The following is a 25,866-nucleotide window of genomic DNA, read 5'->3' as shown; positions in this document are numbered from 1 at the left end:
CCGCGGGCTCAGGCAATCCACTCACCTCGGCCTCCCAAAGTGCGGGATTACAGGCTGAGCCACCGAGCCCGGCCACATTTCTGATGGTTGACATTTGATGAACATTAGGTTACTTTTTTGTTTACTAAAATTTTAGAGGAGTTGCATCTTTGGGCAGAGTCATCATGTAGGAAGGACACTTAATATTCTTCTGTTGAAGACTTCAAGCAACTAAAACTATTCAGCTTTTTTCCTAATATCAATTTTGGTGAAATAATGGAAATGATGCTTCTTAAGATGGTAATACCACAAGATGCTTCCTAATAAATATTTTTGCATTTGAATGTGTAGCAATTAATTTTAAACATTTTAGATAACTATTAAGACCATCCTTATGCTGATGGGTGCCAATATCTTACATTTGAATACAGATCTTTCTTAATTTCAAAGTATGCCATTATCTATTATCTATCAATGAAGCTGATAAGAACATTAAAACATTGCCTAGTTTTTTCTTGTAGACAATTTTACTGTGCCCAGGCAGCTTTTAAAATAATTGCTTTGCTGCTGTATTTGTATGTATATGTGTACGTATTTAATATAACATAATTAGATTTACAAAACAGCTATAGTGATAATATTGAGAGGTCCTGTGTACCAGTGGTTCTCAACTTGGAGGGATCTTGTCTCCCCCTATTGATCCCAAGGGTATTTGGGAATGTCTGGAGACATTTTTCATTTCCACAATTGGATGTGCTACTGGCGTGTAGTATGTAGAGGTTAGGAATGCTACTTTATGTCATACAAAGCCATAGACAGCCCCCGACAACCAATATTTATCCAGGCCAAAATGTTGACAAACTGCTCTAGATCCTTCACCCTGTTTTCCTAATTTTATCATGTTAAATAACTATGGTAGACTTATCCAAACAAATACATTACCATCAGTTCATTATTATTGCTTAAACTATAGACAGTTTTTGGATTTCTCTAGTTTTTCTACTAATGTCCTTTTTCTGTTCCAGAATCTACTTCTCCCTAGTCTGATCCACTCTGGGACAGTTTCTCTGTCTTCCCTTGTTTTTCATGACCTTGAAACTTTGGAAGAGATTTAGAAATGTTTCTTACTTGGGTATGGTACTGATGCTACCCAGGGAGCATATGGAAATGGGGTGCGTTTGGGGGGTATGGTTATGACTGGAAAGAGCCATGGCATTTCTGTGGTAGGATTGAGAGGTAATCAATGTGGTGCAAGGCTCAGGACGGTTCCACATAACATTCCCATCTCAGATGCCAACAGCACACCCCCATGGATACACTAAGAGCTCAAGCCTTTCCTAGTAACTCATGTACAGTGAAATGACTTGTCTCAAGTCCAGCAATTGGCAGCTAGTGGACTTCTAAATGAAATCTTGATTTTTAGAGTTTCAGTCCAGGAGCTTTTTGGAGCTAACAATCCCTGTCTCTGTGGAAAATATAAGGCTTAATATTTTCAGCAACACTTTTAATCTTTTGAAAAGCTTTATTTCTAAGCAGATAAAATATTTTTGTTTTATTTGCTGAGGTATTGTGTTAAAGTATGAATTGCCACCCAATGAAAACATTGACTAAATTTAAAGAATGTGAATTCATGGTCTAGTTTCATGTGAAGGGGACAGAGGAAAGTATCTGGGGCCACAGTTGCATTGATAGAGTCGAATGCCCCCTGTTTATTTTTCCCTGTGGTACTTACCCCACTTCCCACAGTGTATGCAGTTATTTACTTGTTTACCTTCTGTCTCCACCCTCTTAGACAGCAAGCTGCATGGGAGAAGGTACTTTACTTTGCTTCCAGATGTGTTCTCTGGCTCTCTAATGGGGAATGTCATGAAATTCATGTCTGAACAGTATTTAAAAGGGTTTGAAATATAAGGAAGAATACAGGAAAAGTATCCCAATGACGTCTTCCCTGGTATCTGGTCTCCTCTCTTATGCCTGAAGTACTATTTGGTATTTGTTTAATTTATATAAATGGCATGTGCTACATGCAATATTCCACTTCCTATCTTTTTCACTTGATGGTGTATTTTGGAGATTTATTTGTTTATTTCAAAAATATGTAGTTCTAGTTCAGTGGTTTCCGCCAGGGGAGTGATTTCAAGAGAGATATTTGGCAATGTGTGGAGACAGTTTTGATTGTCACATCTGTGGTCCTCATGCCATGTGGTGGATAGATGCCAGGTTTGCTGCTAAACACCCCACAATGCACAGGGTATCCCCCACAGCATAGAGTTATCTGGCCTGATCACGCTGAGGTTGAGAAACCCTGGGCTATTTCTTTTTTTATTTTTTTAAATCTGTGAAACAGTATTCCATTGATAGCATAGATCATATTTATTTTATCCATTCCCCAACTGGTGGACATATAGGTTGTTCCAATTCTTTGCTATGACTATGTGTGCTGCAAAGATCATCTTCACCAATGTCTTATGGCTGCACTCTCTGTTCTAGGAAACACTTCTAGATGCCACTCCGGAGTGGCTGGACCCTTTGGTTCCCCCAACATCACCTGGGATTCCAGTCCCATGCATCTTTACCAGCACTTTTAGCTTAACTTTTTAATTGTTGCCAATTTAAAAATAGTAGCTCGTTTTTAACAATTTTGCATTTCTTGATCATGAATAAGACCAGACAACAGGAATTATTCACACCCCAAAGCATTCTACAAAATTAGTGAAAATGTTTTTTTGTCAAGTACGTGCCACTTCATTTTGTTGACTCCCTACATCTGTGATATGCATTAACACACTGCATATTTTGGGAGAAGAGGCTTGACCATTTCTGCCAGTAGAGGTCACTGTCCCTCAGTGTTTCTCCGTGTGTGTGTGTGTGTGTGTGTGTGTGTGTGTGTGTGTGTGTGTGTGTGTGTGTGAACACTTCTACACTGTTGGTGGGAGTGTAAACTAGTACAACTTCTGTGGAAAACAGTTTGGTGATTCCTAAAAGATCTAAAAATCGACCTTCCATATGATCCTGCAATTCCCCTACTGGGAATATACCCGGAAGAATTTAAAACACTCTATAAAAAAGATACCTACACATGCATGTTTATCGCAGCATTATTCACAATAGCAAAAACATGGAACCAACCGTGCTGCCCATTGAAAGAGGACTAGATTTTAAAAATGCGGTACATATACACGATGGAATATTATGCAGCCATAAAGAAGGACAAAATTATGAACTTTGCAGCAACTTGGATATAATACTGAGTGATCTATCACAGAAACAAAGAACTGAGTACCACATGTTCTCACTCATAAGCGGACCTTAAACAATTACCATAATACTCCAAGAAAGGGATTGGCAGTAGTGGGAAACTGCCAGGGGGTGGGATTGGCCCCAGTGGGAAAATTCCCCGGGGCAGGGAAAACCTCATCAACAAGGGTGCCTGCATAATGAACATTTGTATACCTAACTCTGAATTGTACCCCACATCTTTAAAATTAAAAATTAAAAAAATAAAAACCTCCCTATCCCAAGGATTATTTGGCAATGCCTGTAGCCATTTTTTATTGTCACAGCTGTGGGTGTGTTACTGGCACCTAGTGGTTAGAAGGCCAGGGATGCTGCTAAACCCGTACAATGCACAGGACAAGGTATGATCTGGCTCCAAATGTCCATACTAAGTTGGAGAAACCATGGTGTAGAGTCTTTGAAAGAATATGAAAATCTCTATGATAATAAAGGAATTTATTATTATCATTTAAGAACAAACATTTAACCACGTAACTGGGCAAATCAGGGAGAAGCAAGACCTGTTTTCAGGGAGAAGGCAGGAGTGGGTGGGCAGGGAAAGGCAAGGGTCTGGAGAGCAACAGTCTCTTCAGTGTGGGCTCGCAAGGTAAGGACAGGTGGGCCCGGGGCTGGCAGGGAGCAGTGGGAAGTGACCTGCTGGTGTCAGCGGCTCCTGTGGTTGTAGAACAGCTTTCAGTAGGATGAACGAGCTGAAGGTTGGAGGTTCCAAGGGCGGTGGCGGGACCCTAACTCTTGGAACCCAGGGCCGGCAGGCCTGGTGTGCTCATAGACGGTTTTCCCCCACAAGGTGTGCCTGCGGGGTGCAAAAAAGCCCGAGGCTCTGGGGAGGCGCCGCGCCTGCTTCTGGCTCTCCGGTTGCGGCTCTGGGCCTGAGCCCCCGTAGTCACCGAGAGGAAGCCCATACAAGCTCTCTGGGCGCCGCGAAGCATTGATCTTGATGGTCACCAGGCTGCGGATGGGACAAGGATTCTGGCCCTGCCACAGCCACTTCCCGATGCAATTACGCTGGATTTCGGAATAGTAGGGCCGCTGGTTCTGGAGAGGCGGCCTCCAGGGAAAGCGTCTCCAGGCTTCGGGAACCATGGCTCTGCGGGTCTGGGCGTAGACCCAGTCGGGCGGCGCGGTGGGCAGGGGCTGGGTGCGGACCCAGCGAAACCCCTGCACGTAAGTGACACTGCAGTGATCCCTGGCTTGGGCGCGGTAGGCTGGCGTGGGCTGTTGGAGCTGGCGCTCCTTGGCAGGGGGCGGCAGTGAGGCCTGGGTCCACCCCAGGAGCCGGCTCAGGTAGCTGCCCATGACAGTGCTGCGGTGGTCGAGCCTTCGGGTGCAGATTTGGCTTCTGGAGATCCTGATCTCTGCGGCTGCAGAGGACAAGCGCGATGGCTCGGTGACCGTTGGTATCTGGACGCGAGGAAAGCACGCGAGACGTCGGGCCTCGGGACCCTCTGGCCACAGGGTCCCACACAGGCCAGGATGGCGCCCCGCGGACATTACGGGATGGGGTTGTGGGGGCGGTGCCCCTTGTTTTCTTCAGGACCAGGGACGCTCAAGCCATGCTTCCCATTGCTGGTCCCTGACACGTAGCTCTGGGCAGAGGGACCAGGCAGCTGCCTTTACTTTTGTACCTGAGCTTAAAGGCAGAAAATAGAACTTCTGCCAGGCCCTGAAATTGCAGATGCCCTTTGACCAAAACATGCATTCATCCATTATTGTGAAAATGAACATAATACACTTGGGTTCTCTTTTAAGGAAAAATAAATAACTCATTTACTCTTATCAGTAAAGGTGGTGTGTGTTTCATTCTCCTAGGGCGGATGTTAATGTCACATTTTGCAATTTAGCTATTTAGGAAATGGCGGAAGCCATCCAGGATTTATGTTTTAGCACTGGTAATGTTGATTTTATGTGGACTCATAACTTTCCACCCTCATACATCCATGTATAGATCGTTTTCTCTCTGAACACTAATGTCGTCATTTCTCTTTTCTAATGGTAATCCATGCATACAGAGTAGAGTGTCACATTTCCAATTTGCAGTTAAAAAGTATGTAACTACAAAATAAAGAGTTCAAAGACTGCTGGTGAATTGATTATAGTCCTTAAGTTTGGAGGTCTGTTCCAGGTAACTTAAAAGAAACTGTTCTTGGGAATTTTTTCCTCAAAAGTACGTACAGAAGACACCTATTCGGCTGGTCCCAGTGCTTGAGTGGAAGAGGCAGGCAGAGCAAATACTGAGTCAAGGGTGGGCAACAGATTCTGCTTGTATCTGAGAGGTGGAAGGCTGAATGGGCAGGGCACTAAAAAGGGCTTGATAAGAAAATACCAAAGACTTCTGTGGTTCAGAGAGGGGCCAAGTGTTAGGAAGCATGGGGGCTGTCACCAACAGGTTACGGAGAATGAGATCCCTAACACTCTCCATTGACTAATTCATTCTTCCTTCCTTCCTTCCTTCTTTTTTTTCTTTTTTGTAGAAATCTCACTCTGTAACCCAAGCTGGAGTGCAGTGGCACGCTTACAGCCACTGCAGCCTCACCTGCTGTCTCAGGCGGTTCTTTCACCTCAGCCTTCCAAGTAGCTGGAACTACAGGAGTGCACCACCATGCCCAGCTAATTTCGATTTATTGTAGAGACAAGGTCTTGCCAATTTGCCTAGGCTGGTCTTGAACCCATGTGCTCAGGCAATCCTCTCGCCTCCACCTTCCAAAGTGCTGGGATTATAGGCATGAGCCACCACACCCAGCTTCTTCCTTCCTTCCTTCCTTTCTTCCTTCCTTCCTTCTCCCCTTCCCCTTCCTTCCTTCCTTTTTCTTTACTTCCTTCTTCTTTACTTCCTTCTCCTTTTCTTTTCCCTCCCTCCCTCCCTCCTTCCTTCCCTCCCTCCCTCCCTCCTTCCCTCCCTTCCTTTCATCAATCCATCTTATTTTCTTGGCAGATTTTCTATTTAAGGAATGATCCTCAAGTATATGATTTTGAAACAAAGGAAATTTCCTATATAATTGTCTTCTTACTAAAATCTTTCTTTGTAATGGTAGAAATGACTTTTCAGACATAGCTAAGATACCACTTAAGCTGGTAATAGCATCAGAGTGAATGGTTTAATGCCATTTGGGGTGATATTCTTCTAATATACTTTTTCTTTCTGCTGTCTACAGAATTTCCCATGTCCTACTTTGCAATGTAACCCAGAGGGTGTCATTCTGGTTTGTGGTTACAGATCCTTCGAAAACCCACACCATTCCTGCTGTTGAGGTACAGTCAGCCATAAGGTAATCACCTCTAAATATGTCTTTTGCTGGTCAATCAACTTGTTGAGTAATTCAACTTTTTAAAAATAGATACTGAAGAGTTTTCTCTTTGTTCCACACATGGTTTATTTATTAAAATGTCAAGGATTTCATTGGGTTAGTTTCTATTAGAGATTAGTGTAGATCAGTGGTTCTCATCTAGGGGCAATTTTGCTGTCAAGGAGACATTTGGCAATGTCTAGAAATATTTTTGTTATCACAACTGTGGGAGTTGGTGATGGTGCCACCAGCATTGAGTAAGCAGAAGTTAGGAATAATAATAATAATTTAACCCCAAATATCAATTGTGCTGTGGTTAGGAAACCCTGGTTTAAATATTAGCTGATAATATTTAGTATTGTCTTCTTTGGCAAGAACACCTTCTATTTCACTATTGTGTGATGGTTTGATATCACATGGGCTTGGGTGCCAGAATGCCTAGGTTTTAATTTCTGGCATTGTCTCATAACTATTTGAATATAGACAAATTACCTATCCTCTTTTTGCTTTCTTCTCATCATCATACAACATGAATAATTATGGTACCCCCTCTCTCAGAGTTGCTTAAAAGACTAAATGAGTTTATAAATGTAAAAAAAAATTGAGGGATGGGTCCTAACGTTGATTTTCATTTTAAAATCAAGAAAAATATTCACATTTCTCGGGTCTCTAAGAACTTCCATTTTCCAACTAACGTATAGTCTTTACCTTTAAGAGATATTTTTAAAAAATAAGGTTAAATCATGACTCTCACACAAATTAAAAATAAATGTTATCAAAGATTTTATTATCTCATTAATTAACGAGAGAACTAGTAAGATGTTAAAACCATTTCAAAGGAGACTTCAAAGAACCACACTTATATGGCAAAATGCATTTACAAAAAATGCATCAGTCTGTCTATCAGGGAGTAATCAACTCTGTTTCACCAGACACAATTCATTTTATTTTCTATGGACAAAGATAATTTACACTATGTCAGTTTTCTAGAACTTACAGATTTGTAAAATAGCTAGAAGACAATAAGAGTTAGAAATTGCCCAGAAATGTGCACTAGGCAAGACACTTGGGAAAATGTCCATTAATCTTTTTTGCCCATTCAAGCTTTTACAGTTTTTCCTGACAGTTGACCTCTTTCCCTTCTTGTGATCATAACCAACTCAAAGGTGAAGTTAATCCTTGACTTCCAAGAAGGATGCAATTTGTTTTTATTTCAATTAATGTGCATTTAGTGTGCGCCAGAACACACATAATTGATTTGGGCAAAACTATGTTGGAAGAGTGAATTCAGTAAATAAACAAGAACAAAGCAAAGTAACTCTCCCCACAAAAGGTTTAAAAGTTACTGAAATGTGTGTTATTCTCCTTACCAAGGAGAAATGCCTGGTAAAAGAACTTATTTGCTCTCTGTAAAATATTAACACTTAAGATAATTAGTATATAATCAAATGCCAAAGGTTTTTGTGAATAATCATCTATTTCTCCTGCTGAAGCAAAGACCCTGAGGAGGTATACCAATGGAAAATTGTTTGATCTGTCCTAACAAGGTTTAAACAAAATTGTTTCTGAACTTTTGCCACTAAGAATACTGTTAAGGCTCACCACTTAGGGAGTAAGAATTAGCAATATATTTCATGGGGAAAGGATTTTATTCAAGTCTTGTGATTTGTGAGGACTGTAAGGAAAATGAAGGCACTGTAGTTAAACAAGGCTTCAGTTGATAGGAGGAGGAAGAGTGAGTGCTTGGGGTCAAGGTCCAGGAAGTACATGAATAGGTTCACAACAAAATGTCAAGGGTCGTAGCAGGAGAAGGTATTTAATGGGTAGAGATGGTCTATAGAATGAGAATTTGTGTTAGGGAATGAGTAGGGTGCATCAGGAGTGGATGAAAGTAAAGGAAACAATATGAAGAAGGAAGAGTAGAGTGAAAAAAATGAGATGATACCTAGAGAACAGGTAATAGGAATTTCAAGGCTGAAGAGTCTATGTGACTGGGCAAAATAATACTAGTTCCACCTAATATTTGGATAGCACATTCTGGTTCGCAAGACATGGTCTTATGTATCTGTGGCATTTAATATTAACACCAATAAGTTTTGAGCAATTATTATTATTTTGAGTAATAATAATTATTATTTATAAGTGAAGAAACTGAGGCTCAGGGAGATGAATTGATTTGTTCAGACCACCATGCTAGAAGGAAATAGAGTGAGAACTTGAATCAGTGCATGTAGCCACCATATCCAGTGATTTTTTTCCTCTTTACCTGAGTATTCATGCCTATGGAATGAGGTCAGGTAATGATCAACCAGTTCTAAGATGTCTGTTGTAGTTCTTTTGTGAGGGCCTGGCCTAATTCAACACCTGTCTTGGCTCCATGGTGATTGATACCAATTGGGATTCCAGTGGTGGAACAGATTTAATCTGTACCTGAGTTAGAACTTCCAATCAGCCTGAGAGATGATGGAGTACAGTCCTAGCCTAGAGTGAGAAAGTAGCAAAGGTTTAACCAACCAGGTAGATAGAATGAGAATGCAGAGCAACTATTCATTCTTCTCAAAGTTAAATCCTAGCAGTGGGGTTCATTATGTTGTGGAAAGGGTTGTGTTCCCAGATTATCAATATTAGGTTATGAAAAAAGAAAACATTCCATTGTTTGATAAAAATTATATTGCAAGTATTCCTTGTTTTAGATTTTCTGACTGGGGTTCACTTTCACATCCATAGATTGTTTGCCAAACAAGGTTTTCCCTGATAGCCTGGTGCTGGTCTGGAGAGAGTCTCAAGCCAGGCTTTAGACCTAGGCTGTTCAATACTGTAGCTACCAACCACATGTGGTTATCAAGCAATAGAAAAGTGGCTAGTCCAAAATGAGACGTGCTCTAAGTGTAAAATATACACCAACTTTCAAAGATGGTACAAAATTTAAAAAATGGACTAATTCAATAGTGATTACATGTGAAATTATATTAATATTTTCTTGGATATATTGAACAAAAAATATATTATTAAAATTAATTTCACCTGTTTCTTTTTACTTTATTTAGTACATCTACTAGAAAATTTTAAGTCACATGAGGCTCATGCTATGTTTCTATTTTCCAGGGCTGCTCTAGAGGTAGATGAAGTCAGCTCGTGTAGTATGAATTCGGTTAAGGTCCTAAAATATCTCCAAAGACACTTCTCACCTAGTTTGCAAATTCCAGTCAGAAACTCACTTACTTGATTTCAATTAAATAAGTCTTTGCTACCACCTTTTCCCTAACTGCCGTCACCACCAAAAATACAGATGCTTCCAAGGAGAAGTAATGTATTTTTCTAAAGTTTTGAAATCCCAAGCCACCATTGCCTTTAGTCCTTTACCATGTCTCCATTCCTGTGCTTACTACACACCTTGGTTTAAAGAACTCCTACTTGTCTCTTAAACTATGGTTCAAAAATTGCCTCCACAGGAAAGCAGCCCTGACTTTTCCTTATAGTATACTTGGCCTTCCATTCTGCTCCCATTGTACCCATATTTGCCTTCTGCAGGCAACATTTTGGACTGCACTGTGGTTGTAGATGTACTAATCTTCCACACTTTTACACTGTTGGTGAGAGTGTAAACTAGTAAAACCTCTGTGGAAAACAGTGTGGGGATTTCTAAAAGATCTAATTATCCACCTTCCACACAACCCAGCAATCCCCCTTCTGGGAATATACACAGAGGAACTCAAATCACTCTAGGAGAGTGCTTTATTTATAGAGATATTTATAATCATGGAGAGACAGGTTTGTAATTTGTTTCTAATGTTTTTTTCCCTGTCTTCTTTTGTTTGTTTTTAATCATCATTGTATTTTAGAATGAATAGGAACCGGATCAACAATGCCTTCTTTTTAAATGACCAGACTCTGGAATTTTTAAAAATTCCTTCCACTCTTGCACCACCCACAGACCCACCTGTGCCCATCTGGATTATTATATTTGGTGTGATATTTTGCATTGTCATAGTTGCAATTATGCTACTGGTTTTATCAGGGATCCGACAACGTAGAAGGTAAGATACTTAAAGGGAGTGATTTAAAGAGCATTTCCATTGGCAATAGTGGGAAACTGCCAGGGAATAAGAGACACACTTCATCAATAAGGGTACCTGATCTCAAACCAGGTGAAGTGGGGACCAAAGTGAGGCCCAAACCTTATCTGTGCAGTGACCATTTGTATACCTAACCCTGAATTGTACTCCACATCTTTAAAATAAAAATTTTTTTAAAAGAACATTTTCCTATTTCATCATGACTTGGAAAAATAAGGAGAGGATTTTTCTCTGGCTGAAGATAATGCCTTAACTTTGAAACTTTTAAAAAATTGGTGATTTTCAAACTATCACTTAGGCTCTTATCTTCAGATATTTTTGTTGTCCAACGTCCCTTATTTAACTAGGATCCTTTTGTTACTATCTTTTCCTCTATTCTATACCAGATGAATATTTCATATCCAGACTTGATTTTTATATCTGCCTTGTGATTTTGTAAACTGGATACATGGAGTTTAGCAGACTTTTCGGGTAGACAGAGCTTATCTTTGGTAGTCCTCCACATCCAAATACCAGCAATTCCACAGTTCTTTCTATGCCTCTCTGCCTAACCTTGCCTCTTTTTGGCCCAGTGCCTGAAGGCCACCATCTTGTTCTAGATGCCCTTGTGCTGTTTTAGACTTTTCTCCCTTTGATGGATGCTTATCCCTCTAGTGCCTTTGATATTGTAGAGCTGTATTTCTCATGGCCTTTGAATCAACTCCTCGCATCAGAATAATCTAGAACTCTTGTTTAAAATGTAGGTTCCTTGGCCCTACAGCAGACTCACTAAATGAGAATCTCTGAAGGAATGCATTTTAATGAGTCCCCAGGTTATTCTAATTCACTTAGTTTGAGAGCTTTCAACTTAATTTATAGATAGATTCCCACTTTGTGAGTTCATTTACCTGATTCTGGGGTACTTGAAAACTTTGATGTCTAAATTATTGATAATGTTTCAAAAGAGAATTTCAGACCAGTGGGAGAGTTACTGAGGTAGAGTAGGGAAGAAGAGTTAACAGGGTTTCTCAACATAATTTTGTTTACAAGTACCTCTGAATCTAGAGGAAAAGAAGGGAAAATCCTTAGCTCTTCACTAAACACTTTGATGCTTCTAAACCTTCTTTTTTGATACTGAGGAAGAACAATTCTGGTAAGTGGCAATCACAGGGACATACATTTCAAAATAACAGGGGCATGGTTTTCAAAAGTGTTGGTACCTACATGGGACATATGGGGTGTATTTAGCCAAGTGAGTATGTATTTGACTAGATTCTTCTGAAGTTTACTACTTTCCATATGTTTCACCCTAGTTACTAACAGAAGGTAATCATTTTAAATCTTGGGCTTTATAATTTTTTCCACAAATGATAAGTGAAATGCTATGGAATAGATGTAGTTTATATCTAGTCCTCAAGTTAAACTCAAAAATTAGGATCAAGTTGTACTTGCTTGATTTTCTTGATGATTTTGGCATGATATGTAATGCAAAGAGAAGTTTATGCAGGTTTGGTTTGTTTTCGTTTTGAAATATTAAGGAATATTCTCTTGAAATACTTGAATGCCTATGTTTAATAGTTTTGTTTTGTATTAATCCTAAGATGCTGTGATTCTGTGGTTTCTAATAATTGTAACCTTAGTGAATTCACTCCATCTTCTTGGTTCCCAATGTCCTCACTAGTACAATATAGTGTAGGAGTTAGAAGAAAGGACTGTGGAGATAGATTGCCCAGATTCAAAGTATTTATTGCTTAGGTTCTTCTCTTGTATATAATCCATTAACTGTATGTATATCAGGAAGCACAAACAATGAGTCAGGGAAACTGAGTTCAGGAGAATGTAATTTGTGGTGCTAGAGTCAAGTTGATTAAGTTTATCCTTGCTGTCTATGCATAGATAACTTTTTTTAGAGTGACAGCAAGGTGTACTAGAAATAGTTAAATTGGTGGGATAAAAAGAGTTAATACAGTAGAGTACTTAGAGTGGTACTTGGCACACAGTGAGTGCTCAGTAAGTGTTAGCTGTTACTATTATTTTATGATCATGCCATTTGCTGGTCTTTCAGGTAGTTTGTGCTGGGATCAACTATCTCTTTCCTTCTGAGCAGATTCTGCAGTAATATAATAATTGGGTGTGTAGCATCATAATCTGTTGCCTGGAAGAAGTGAGGCTGTTGTCACAACCTTGCCTTCACAAATTCATTTCATGTTCTAACTAGGAAAACAGATGGAGAAATCTCTTGTGTAAACCTGGCGAGCATCAATCGTTAGCAAATATAGTCAGGACAATTATGACAACCTTCTAAGGATAAATTGTTTGTTGTGTTTTAAGTTTGATACAATTCATGGTGGGTTTTTGGAGGGCAAAATATTGCTTTAAAGGTGAGGAGAGGTGTAGCTCGAAATGAGGAGAGGTCTGATGATTGTGATGAAAGCCTTTTATAGTCATAGTTTTGAGGAAGACAGTCAAATAAATGTTGAACAATCCAATCCATACATTAGATAATAATGAACATAGTGTGTGTAGTACAAAATCTTAAGCTTAGAAGACCTGGAGGGACTATGGAATTATCCAAGCCATTATTCTGATTCTATGGAGAAGAGTGTCAAGGTCATCTACTATATTTGCATATATAAACATACTATTTAGGACATTTCTCAAGCAAAACTTTAACAATTCTGTTATCTTTGTCAATAACACCATTGTATTGATTATTCAGGGCCACTGGGTGGAAACTATGCAATAACTGGAGCCCAAACTAAGTAAACTGAAATACCAGCTATGCCCTTTACTTATATGATCTTGGTTGAGTCTCCTGATTTATAAGGACCTTAGTTTTTCCATCTGCAATAGGGAGATGCTATTTCACAGGGTTTTCATGAAGATTGACTGACATACATATACCTGAAGGATAAAGTATGTACTAAGTAAACAGAATTAGTATTATCCAAGTTCAGCTTAACCTAATACTGTGATTAAAGGATGCTGGGAAAGGATCTGTTTTCCATCCAGATATTACCATCATACTGTAGAATCTTCTCCAATTCACCAACTCATTGCTTGGGATTTTATTAGTTAATAAGCACCTACTTCACTTTGTTAAAGTATCATTGACAAATAAATATTGTATATATTTATGGTATACAAAGTGATGTTTTGATATATACATACATTGCAAAAGGGTTAACTCAAGCCAATCGACATATCTATCTCCTCACACACTTATTTTGAGGGGGTAAAAACATTTAAGATCTCCTCTTAGCAATTTTCAAGTATACAATACATTATTATTAACTATAGTCATCATGCTGTACAATAGATTGCCCAAACTTATTGCTCCTAACTGAAAGTTTGTACCCTTTGACCAACGTTTCCCTAACCCCCATCCTACCCTCAGCTTCCAGCAACCACCACTCTACTCTGTGCTTCTATGAGTTCAACTTTTTTAGATTCCACATTTAAGTGAGACAATGTGGCACTTATCTTTCTGTGCCTGGCTTATTTTACTTAGCATAACATCTTCTAGGTTCATCTGTGTTGGCACAAATGGCAGGATTTTTTTTCTTTTTTAAGACTGAACAGAATTCCATTGTGTGTGTCTGTGTATACATATATTTACATTTTCTTTATCCATTCATCCACTGATAGACACTTAGGTTGATTCTATGCCTTGGCTCTTGTGAATAGAGCTGCATGGACTAATGAACATGGGAGTGCAGCTATTTCTGTGACACGCAGATTTCATCCCCTTTGAATATATGCCTAAAAGTGGAACTACTGGATCATGTGGTAGTTCTATTTTTAAGTTTTTGGCGAACCTCTGTACTGTTTTCCATAATGGCTGTAGTAATTTACATTCCCTGCAAAAGTGTACAAGTATTCTCTTTTTTTCACATTCTGGCCAACACTTGCTATCTTTCATCTTTTTTTTTTTTTTTTTTTTTTTTGAGTTGGAGTCTCACTCTGTCGCCCAGACTGGAGTGCAGTGGCCGCTCCTGGCCACCGCAGCCTCGACCTGCTGGGCTCCGGCAGTCCTTCTGCCTCAGCCTTCCAAGTAGCCGGAATTACAGGCATGCACTACCACACTCGGCTGATTTTTTTTGATTTATTGTAGAGATGAGGTCTCGCTGCCCAGGCGGGTCTCAAACCCGTGGGCTCAGGCAATCCACTCACCTCAGCCTCCCAAAGGCACGGGATTACAGGCTGAGCCACCGAGCCTGGCTATCATCTTTTTGACAATAATCATTCTAACAGGTATGAGGTGATATCTCATTGTGGTCTTAACGGTCCTTCACCCATTTTTAAATTGAGTTGTTTTCTTGCTATGAGTTGAGTTCCTTATATGATTTGGATATTAATCTTTTTGCTGTGCAGAAGCTTTTTAATTTGGCATAAATCCCATTTGTCTATTTTGCTTTGATTGCTGTAGTTTTGGGGTCATATTAAAAAACTCATTGCCCAGATCAATGTCATGGAGATTTTCCCCTATGCTTTCTTCTAGTAGTTTTACAGTTTTAGATCTTACATTTAAGTCTTTAATTCATTTTGAGTTGATTGTTGTATTTGGTGTAAGACAATGGTCTGGTTTCATTCTTCTGCATTTAAATATCCAGTTTTCCTAACACCATTTACTGAAGAGATTGTTCTTTTTCCACTGTGTGTTCTTGGCATCTTTGTTGAAGATTGGTTGATTGTAAATGCATGAATTTATCTGTGTGCTTGTTTTATTGGTCTGCGCGTCTATTTTGATGCCACTTCCATGCTGAGTACACAGTTGTTTTTTTTTGTTTATTTTTTTTTGAGTTGGAATCTCACTTTGTCACCCAGACTGGAGTGCAGCCACCACAGCCTCAACCTGCTGGGCTCCGGTGATCCTTCTGCCTCAGCCTTCCAAGTAGCTGGAACTATAGGTGTGTACTACCACACCTGGCTGGTTTTTGATTTATTGTAGAGATGCGGTCTCACCAAGTTGCCCAGGCGGGTCTCAAACCCACGGGCTCAGGCAATCCACTCACCGTGGCCTCCCAAAGTGCTGGGATTACAGGTTGAGCCACTGAGCCCAGCCGTATACAGTTGTTTTAAGGTGCAAATTATCCTACGAGGCCTACTGGTCACTGTAGTAGTGGTGAATTGGTTAACCAACTTTCTCTAAAAAAGAACCTTGATTTGTATTGTAGCATTTGCCAATTTCCTATAAAGGCTGACAAATTCTGAGTATTTGACAGTCAGCTGTTGCATGCCTCTACCAGCTAGCTCCCATACACCATTACAACAGCCACTTCTTTGTGAAGTAATTTGAAGAGGTTGCTTTTCTTTTACCATATTGTCAAGAATAGAAGTTTGTAGAAACAGATTTGCTGGAGGGAAAAAGTTGGGAAAGTGATTTTTTAAGTTTTTTAGGCAAAAATTAGGGAACAAAACAGGTGGAAAACCAACCAACAAGAACTGCCTATACTTCACAATGGTCTGTACTACATCTAATGTCTAGCCACAGCCTAGAAGTAAATGTGGTCAGCTTTATGATGATAGTGATGAGGATGATTGTGATAGTGATGGTGATGATGGTTATGATGGTGATGAAGTTGATAATGTGATGTGTGTTTTAATAGAGCACTGGACTAAGACTCTTGGTTTTGAGTTCCAGTCTCAGACTCTGGCATTTATTAGCTGAGTGACCTTGAGCAGGTCACAAAAGGGAAATAATAATATTTTTAAAAATAGTTATAATGATGAGAAGAAAAATCAGAATGTACATGGTACTTCAGACATTGGAAAGTCCATATCAATATAAGTTATTAGCATTAGCATAGAAAGCAATTTACAAAGTACTGATTTTATATATCCTGGCACTTTGTGGTTTATAAGGAGAGTCATAGACAGCACAATTTCAGATGTACATGTACGTAGTAGAATTGATTCATAAATCCAGTATGTAAACAGACTGTTACAATGTTAGACCTTAGTTGTATCTATGATTACGATTGGGTCTTAGGAAGGGACCTAAATGATGATCTAAATCCAGCCCTTGTACAAGGAGATGGGGCTCAGTCAGCACTTTCATAAACTGGAACTTCACATCTTATAAAGAATTAAATGAATAAATAGTCTTAAAAATAGAAGTGTTAATAAATTGAGAAATGTCATAGCTAATACAGTAACTGGTTTTTTTTTTTGCTGTTTTTAAATATGCATAACTGATAGGAACTCAATGTAAGTGTGTTTTGAGTGGAGCTGGGGAGACTAAGTAGAGTTCTTTGCCAACTCCTTTTACCTATCTTGTTCCATTCTGAAAGGCAAGTTGCTCTATGTATTTGAGTCTCAGTTCCTTCATCTGAAAAGCACGGACAATGAAATTTGCATAACATCGCAGTGAGAATGAAATAAGATGATGCATACAAAACACCTAGTTTGAATTCTGCCATGCAATACTTAGTGTTATTATCATTATTATTGCTATTATACGGCAGATGTAAAGCAACTTGCCTAAAGTCACATGGTTAGAAAAGTAGTGGTACCAGGATTTAAAACCAGATAGGCTTGATTTCAAAGTCCCCTAATTAAACTGTGCTGCAATGCCCACTTAAATCATTTCAGTAACACTGCTATTCCCTCCAGGAATCATCAAGACTAATTATGAGACCAGTTCTAATTCCCCAATAATTGATTCTATCCTGTCTAAAAATCATATTTGTCCTTTATTGTTTTTCTGGCTTTTCTTGGGTCTTGGCTCTTCAGCCCTATTTTGTTTGAAGCGAGACAGAAATACTCTTTCTGCTTTTAGCCTCCACTAGTTTATCTCAGAACAGAACAAACCGTGTTCTTCAATATTCCCTTCTCTGAGAGCCACCTGGTACTTCTTTTGTCCCCTCTTTGCCCCTTTTCTGTCTGGATTTATAAGCAATATGAGAGACATTTGGTCTCAGAGATCTAGGAGCTAGTTCCAGGTATTTTGGTCAGTTTTTTTCATCCTCTTCTTGAACCACCTTGACATTGTAGGAGCAGTGGAAGTCATTAACACTCAATTTTAGTTTTCAGAAAAAATAACTCATGTTTTTAGCAGAACATCAGATCAGAATGATTCAGAAAGATAGTTAAGTTTTATAACTCTTAGTAAGAGCAATGCACAGGTAGTAAATCAGTTTATGACAGCATGCACTATGAAACGTGACAAAGTGCTATATGACTGTTAGATAACCTTTGAGCTGCTTATCATTTCCACCAGCCAGCAAATTGCTGACATTGAACTTTGTGAAACCCAGCAATGCCAAGACTCTGATCAAATGGATCTAAGGCTGCAAGAGAACAATATGTATCTAATTTGCCACTGGCCCAGCTCAGTTTGATACATTTCCATAGCGATTCCCCTCAGATCTTTCTGGTTGAAAAATTCTTCTAATGAAGAAAACCAGCCGGGCTCGATGGCTCAGCCTGTAATCCCACGCCTTTGGGAGGCTGAGGTGAGGGGATTGCCTGAGCCCACGGGTTCGAGACCCACCTGGGCAGCGAGACCTCATCTCTACAATAAATCAAAAAATCAACTGGGCATGGTAGTGCATGCCTGTAATTCCAGCTACTCTTGGAAGGCTGAGGCAGAAGGATCACCGGAGCCCAGCAGGTCGAGGCTGCGGTGGCTGGGAGCGGCCACTGCACTCCAGTCTGGGCGACAGAGTGAGACTCCAACTCAAAAAAAAAAAAAAAAGAAGAAAACCTTGCCCTCATCCGTTCACATCTTCCTTTTTAGTTTTCCCCATTCTTTCGTGATACCTAATGAATTATTTTTCCTTTGTGGCTAGGGAGGGGTAGACAAGTTTATTTGCAATAATTGCATGTGTCCAGCTCTCTGCCAGCTTTTTTCTAACTTCATAAACTTTTTTTTTTTAAAAAGAAACTGGCGAAAAGACACTGGCAATTCATTATTTCTTTTTTTTCCCCCAATTATTTCTAAGACTACTGTTGCATTGCCACCTACTTCACTAAGATTTTTGTAATACAGGTTTCATACATACACACATTGGGGGTAAGATTTGTCCATTTAGAATCTATTTATTGTTAGGGAAAATTGTTATTCATTCCAAACCCAGTGAGGATTGATTTCGGGGGAATTTGCACAAGCTAGACATTTATAATTACTTATAAATATATGTTTTCAACTAGGGCTTCATCTTTAAAAAATAATTTCTCTCTTTTATAAAGCATTAAAAGTGGGGGAAAGAGGATGAGTGAATATGAAGTTGTTTTTATTTCATTGAGTCCTTTTTAGGACAAGGACTGTGTCTCTTCCACACATGAATATTGGATACTATGAATGGTAGTGATGTGATTGGTGGTTATGGAATGTCAGTTGCTTTTGTTTTCTGGAGGATGTGGAAACTATCATCCGGAGGAGGAACCAAAGTGTTCTAGTCCTCCAGTGGGTGATTTCATCTGGCTGGAAGACCCTCTCATCACTTTAAAATCTATGTGTACCCCAACTGATCGCTGATGCTTGGAATGGTCAGTGCAGTGTCTTCACTCTGAGAATGGAAAGGCACAGCAGCCTATTTTTTCTAGATTTCTGGGACTACAGCTCCTGATTTTCAACTCAGCATTGGGCCAGAAGTTTTATGAATAAATGTTTAAAATTTGGTGACTCCAATTCAGTCATTGCCTATAGTGACTCATTGTGATATTTGATGGTGGTGCATATCATGACAAAATACTTTCAAATGGTGACATTGGGATCTACAGTATTGGAATGCTACTTTACTTTTTAAAAAAATGAACTACAACTATTTGAATTATTTAATAAACTGTCAGTAAAACGTGGCAAAGTCCATACTAAATCCAAATTCCTAGGGTAAAAAAATGAATATTTTTCTTCATTCATTAAAAAATATGAGATATAAAAAATTTCACGTGTGAAATCCCTCCGTCTCTCCCTCCTTCCCTCCCTTTCTTCATTTCTTGTGATGAACCCCATTCAAGATCTACCTTGAGCTACTGTCTGAGAAACTTTACATATAGCATTAGTCCATCCATCTGTCTGTCCATCCATCCATCCATCATCCAGCCAACCAGCCTTTGATTTACATTTATTAATTATTTTATCCATTCATCCATCCATTCGTTCATTCAACCACTCATCCATCCTCTATTCATCCATATGGCCATTTTTTCCCATTAATTTATTGTCCAGTCAGTCAACTGGCCAGCCAGCCAGCCAGGAATCTACATTCATTGATTCAGTTACTCATTGACTTGAATGCCCACTCTGCTGAGTCCAGGCCAGCTGTTTGGCAAAACATCTTTAACTTTGGATTTGTCTGATTTGGGTACTAATTATGAGATTCAGGTAAAAAAAATTAAAGGAGGGGGACCAGAAACATAGAAAAAACATATATTTATATTTACACTTACACTTGCATTTACATTTGTATTTATATTATCTTCTCTGGGAATCACATAAGGAAAGACTCATCAATTTGTCTCATTGTTGGAGATAGTCACCATATTTCTTCCTTGGCAAAATGCAAGCATCTTTTTGTAATTAGTATATTACCTATGAGGGTGATTCTTTGAGATCATGTGAATATTTTGTTCCCCAATCATCTTTCACTCAATAGTTTAGTATTTATTGTTGCTCCTCATCCAGTATTCCCAACTGCTGGGGATAGGAGCATTAGCCCAGAGGAGAGGACTTAGAGTCCCCTCAGGATATCTACCAGTTCTTTGTTGCAATGCAGCTTCAATCAATTATTATTGTAGTGGTGATTTTTGATTTCTATTACCCTTTCTATATTAGTTGGCATTCTTCTTTTAAAAATATATTTCTCTTTTCTCTCCTTTCTTCCATCATATTCTTTAAAGCACATTAAAATAGATTATCATGTAGGACTAATAGGAAATTCCATCTTGGCCATCACTGGGGCATCTTCACCACCTTTTCACCTGTCGGAGACTCACCAAGGTCCTAAGAGACTCCTATAATGTTGGGAATCCACCTTGGTCACCACTGTAATGCTCTATGCCTCAGCCAAATGATCCCCTCAGGGTTGTCTCTTTCCACAGATTCCTGAGATAAGAAAATTCTTGGCAAGTTCAGGAGCCTCATGCCTAACATTATGTTTCCATGGTGCCACTGTGGAGTGGTGCCCCAACATCCAATCTGTGATGAGCCTCAGGGAAACCCCTCTTTCCTCTGGTTGCCTAAAGGAACCCATCTCTCTTCTTTCCTTTACTGAATGATATCAAGCATAATTGGCTCAGAATCTTAGTCTTTTACAAAAGATCGGAGAAAACTTTAAATTCAAGTCTACAGCTTTTTACATTCCAAGGATAAGCTTCTGGATTCTACTTGGGTTGGAATAGCAGGGTCTACAAAGAGTGAGTATGAGAAACTAAAAAATTTATCCTGTAATGTGGAGTTCTTTTGGAATGACCTGGAATTACAACTATGAGTTGTAATGTAATTAGAAAAATGTGTTCTGAGTTCCAAAACCCTGACTTACAAATGAACACAACTATTTTGTAATGAGTAGGGCTAAGCAACAATATTTAAAATTTATAATAGTTACTTATTCTCTCCAAAGTAATGTGAATTTGCTTTTTGAAATTTTTTTTTGAGTCAGAGTCTCACTCTGTCACCCAGGCTGGAGAGCAGTGGCATGATCATAGCTCACTGCAACCTTGACCTCCTGGGCTCAGGTGATCCTTCTGCCTCAGCCTCCCAAGTAGCTGGGACTACTGGTGCATGCTACCATGCCTGACTAATTTTTTGACTTTTTTTTTTTGTAGAGATGAGGTATCACTATGTTGCCTAGGCTGGCCTCAAACTCCTGGGTTCAAGTGGTTCTCTCCTCTTGGCTTCCCAAAGTGCTGGGATTGCAGCCACCATGCCCGACCTGAATTTGCTTTTTGAGCCTATTTCAATTTGATTTCACTTAACATTTTTAGACTTTTAATTTGTCAAATCCCATGAGAGGACTTTAATACTTTTAAAAATTCAATTTTTATTAAGTTTTTCTCCTAGAGCTAAATTTTAAACTTGTCAATTTATCATACATTTCCCTCACATTCCTTTATACAATTTCTGTGTGAGAATGTATATCTGCATATGTGTGTTGAATGCTGACTCAGTCATATTCATTCATACACATTTATATCCATATACATATTCATCTATATTTATTGTAGTATCCTAAATAAGACCTCTCATTTTGATCAATATGTGTATGTCATCCATGCAGACTTCTTTTTTATTGTTTATTGTTTTATTAAGGGAAGTCTGTAAAATTCATGCCTTTAAAAAAATTTTTTAATTTTAAAGATGTGGAGTACAATTCAGGGTTAGGTATACAAATGGTCATTGTACAGGTAAAGGTTGGGCTTCACTTTGGTCTCCACTTCACCTGGTTTGAAATCAGGTACCCTTACTGATGAAGTGTGTCTATTTCCTCCCCCCTGGCAGTTTCCCACTACTGCTAATCTCTTTTTTGTAGTATTATGATAATTGTTCAGGGTCCACTTATGAGTGAGAACATATGGTCTCAGTTCTTTATTTCTGTGATAGATCACTGGGTATTATATAATCTAAATACATCCAATACCCATTTCGGCATGTTTGAGTTACTTGTAGATCCTGGATGTTAAGCCTTTGTCAGATATACAGTTGACAAATGTTTTTTCCCATTCTGTGGGCTGTCTCTCTTCTTTCTTGATGGTTTCTTTTGCTTTGCAGAAGCTTTTCAGTTTCATGAGGTCCCACTTGTCTATCTAATCTCTTATGGCATGGGCACTTGGGGTTTTGATCAGGAATTGGTTGCCAGTTCCAATTTCCATAAGGGCGTCTCCTGGATTTTCTAAGGTTCTTATAATTTGAGGTTTTACATTTAGGTCTTTGATTCATTTGTAGTTGAATTTTGTGTATGGTGATATGTTTTATCTTGTTTATCTTGTTTTAATCTTCTGAATGTGGTCAGCCAGTTTTTCCAGCACCATTTACTGAATAGGTTCTCCTTTCCCCAGTGGTTGTTATTGGAGGCTTTGTCAAAGATGAGTTGGTTGAGGAATTGAGCCTTCGCTTCTGGAATCTATATCCTGTTCCATTGGTCTATGTGCCTGTTCTTGTACCAATACTAGGCTGTTTTGATTACTGTAGCCTTATAATAAAATTTCAAGTCTGGAAGTGTGATACCTCTCGCTTTGTTTCTTTTGCTGAAGATTATTTTGGCTATTCACGGTCATCTATGTTTCCATATGAATTTCTGTATTGTCATTTCCAGGAGTGAGAGGAATGATGTTGGTAATTTAATGGGTATTGCATTAAATCTGTAGATTGCCTTTGGTAGGATGGACATCTTTACAATGTTGATTCTTCCTATACATGAGCATGAAATATTTTTCCATTTGTTTGTGTCATCTTTGATTTCTTTGAGCAGTGTTTTGTAGTTTTTGTCATAAAGATCTTTCACTTCTCTGGTTAGGAAGATGCTGAGGTATTTCATTTTTTTGTTGTTGCTATTGTGAATGGAATTGTGCTTTGTATTTGGTTCTCTGCCTGTTTGCTGTTGGTGTACAAGAACGCGACTGTCTTTTACATGTTGATTTTTTACCCTGAGACTTTGCCAGAGTCCTTTATCAGTACAAGAAGGTTTTTTAACAGATTCTCTTGGATTTTCGAGGTATAGAATCATATCATCATCAAAGAGGGATAACTTGACTTCCTCTTTTCCTATTTGGACACCCCTGATTTCCTTCCCTTGTCTGATTGCTCTAGCTAGGACTTCCAACACTATGTTGAACAGGAGGGGTGAAAGTGGGCAGCCTTGTCTTGTTCCGGTTTTCAGGGGTAATGCTTCCAATTTTTGTCCATTTAGCAGTATGTTGGCTGTGGGTTTGTCGTAGATGGTTCTTACTATTTTGAGGTATGTTTCCTCTATGCCTAGGTGCTCAAGGCTTTTTTTTTTTTTTAAATCAGGAAAGGGTACTGAATTTTATCAAAAGCTTTTTCTGCATCTAATGATATAATCATGTGATTTCTATTTTCATCTGTTGATGTATTTAGTTACATTCATGGTCTTGCAGTTATTGAACCAGTCCTGCATCCTGGGGATGAAGCCTACTTGATCATGGTGGATGATTTTTGAGATGTGTTGTTGGATTCAATTTGCTAGAATCTTGTTGAGTATTTTTGCATCTATGTTCTTCAGGGATATTGGCCTGTAGCTCTCTTTCTTTGTTGAATCTTTACCTGGTTTGGGTATCAGTGTGATGTTAGCTTCATAAAATGATTTGAGGAGAGTTCCATCTTTCTCAGTTGCTTGGAATACTTTCGATAGGATTGATATCAGCTCCTCCTTGTATATTTTATAGAACTCCGCTGGAAAGTCATCCTTCCAGACTTCTTATCTTGATAGTGTCTTTTTACCTTACTGTCTCTGTATGGTCTTTGAAATTTATTTGAAAAGACACAATATCATTAACTATTTCATTGTTCTAAAGTTCCTATTCCTCTTTCTGTTTTGCATGTTTGTATATAAGACTATACACAGCCATGCTTGCCCCTCCTAGATGCCAATCACTCTTTTTATGTGTTTTTAGGAAGAACACAGGACCATCTGAAGTGGATGACATCGAAGATAAGTGTGAAAACACAGTCACAATTGAAAATGGCATCCCCTGTGATCCCCTGGACACGAAGAGAGGGCACGCTAATGATGCCTTCATGACAGAGGATGAGCGGCTCACCCCTCTCTGAAGGGCTGTTGTTTTGCTCCTCCAAGAAATTCGACACCTGTCTCTATGTGACTGCTGAGCACCCCCAAATCCAAGAGCAGATCATATATTTTGTTTCACCATTCTTCTTTTGTAATAAAATTTTGAGTGTGTTTGAAAGTGAAAGGCAATCAATTATACCCATGAAGACTACTGAAATCATAAGCTATTTCCTATCCAAAATATTCTAAAATATTTTTTGACAACAGTGTGTAAGTGTGGTCATGTGGTGCTTTTAGTTATTGATTTAAGCATTTCCAGAAATAAGGTCACATGTCAAAGACCTAAGGAAAAATAATTTTTCTGGTGGAGAATACCTATTATATGGTGTAGCCACTGAAAATGGATCCTCTATGAATATTGTTTATATTGCTCTATATATGACCAAGTAAGCAAACTAAAATGCAATTATTGTAAATGGGATGAATTAAAAATGGCAGTGTTGGTATACAGGGTGGAATTTTATCCTGTTATCATGCCAATAGTTGCTTATATATTTTCTGAACACCAGTCTCTAATAGGACAGTTCTATTTGTTGACTATTTCTGCAATTCATAAAAGTTCAATCTGTGTTAATTTAATAAAGTGCTAATCACCTCTTTTTGATTGGGTGACTGATTGTGGTCTGAGATTAATTTTCACACTGTGGAACATCATAAGTCTAATTTTTGTTAGTTATGTTTAATCTGCTCTACAGCCCTAAATGAATTATTTTTGTTGTGTGTATCCTTGTTTGAAGACAGCTTGTAGTTTGTTTTTTTTTTTTGAGTTGGAGTCTCACTCTGTCACCCAGACTGGAGTGCAGTGGCCCCTCCCAGCCACTGCAGCCTCGACCTGCTGGACTCTGGCAATCCTTCCGCCTCAGCCTTTCAAGTAGCTGGAACTACAGGCACGTGCTACCACACCCAGCTAATTTTTGATTTATTGTAGAGATGAGGTCTCACCAAGTTGCACAGGTGGGTCTCGAACCTGCGGGCTCAGGCATCCAAGCTTGTAGTTTTTAGACTTGATTCTATTTCCAGATAGGCCATGTGTCATTCTAAATTTTAATAACAATGACTATATATTTATTAATGGAAATTGCTACTCAGTCTCCCACTGCTGTTGCTCATGGTTAAGGTTACAGCAATGGTCTCTAACTCACTTCTTTGCCTCCAGTGTTGCTCTTTGGATACAAACTCTAAGATGGAGTAGCTGCATGCAGCAGGTTTATTGGGGCATGCTCTCAGGAAATACACCTTTAAGAAGTGAGGAAGGCAAGTGTGGTGGACAGATATTAAGATGGCCGTCATCATTCCCATCTCCTGGTGTTCATGCCTTTGTATAATCCTTTCCTCTTGAGTGAGCATGAGACCTGTGGCTTGCTTCTAATAAATACGATACAGCAAAGATTATGTAATGTCACACTCATGCAATTGCTTTATATTATATATGAGTCTGTCTTGCAAGCAGGCTTGTTTTAGAGACTCTTCTTGCTGGCTTGATTCTGTAAGTGGCCG

At 39.0% G+C, this 25,866-nt stretch overlaps 1 protein-coding gene across 1 annotated transcript in view; it reads left to right on the top strand.

The window, feature by feature from the left end:
* The window catches only part of TMEM27 (transmembrane protein 27), a 40,513-nt gene extending 15,537 nt beyond the window's left edge, over positions 1-24,976 (top strand). Inside the window, exons 4-6 of the mRNA XM_008064621.1 lie at positions 6,429-6,542; positions 10,403-10,597; positions 24,194-24,976. Of these exons, the coding sequence (XP_008062812.1) occupies positions 6,429-6,542; positions 10,403-10,597; positions 24,194-24,350 (466 nt within the window). The 3' untranslated portion in view covers positions 24,351-24,976. The remainder of the gene's footprint in view (positions 1-6,428; positions 6,543-10,402; positions 10,598-24,193) is intronic.
* Positions 24,977-25,866: the final 890 nt, after the last annotated feature.

This window comes from Carlito syrichta, unplaced genomic scaffold (assembly GCF_000164805.1).
Source record: "Carlito syrichta isolate Samal-C Ts95f unplaced genomic scaffold, Tarsius_syrichta-2.0.1 Scaffold307764, whole genome shotgun sequence".
Taxonomy (NCBI): Eukaryota; Metazoa; Chordata; class Mammalia; order Primates; family Tarsiidae; genus Carlito; species Carlito syrichta.
This window is presented reverse-complemented; position numbering and strand designations above follow the sequence as displayed.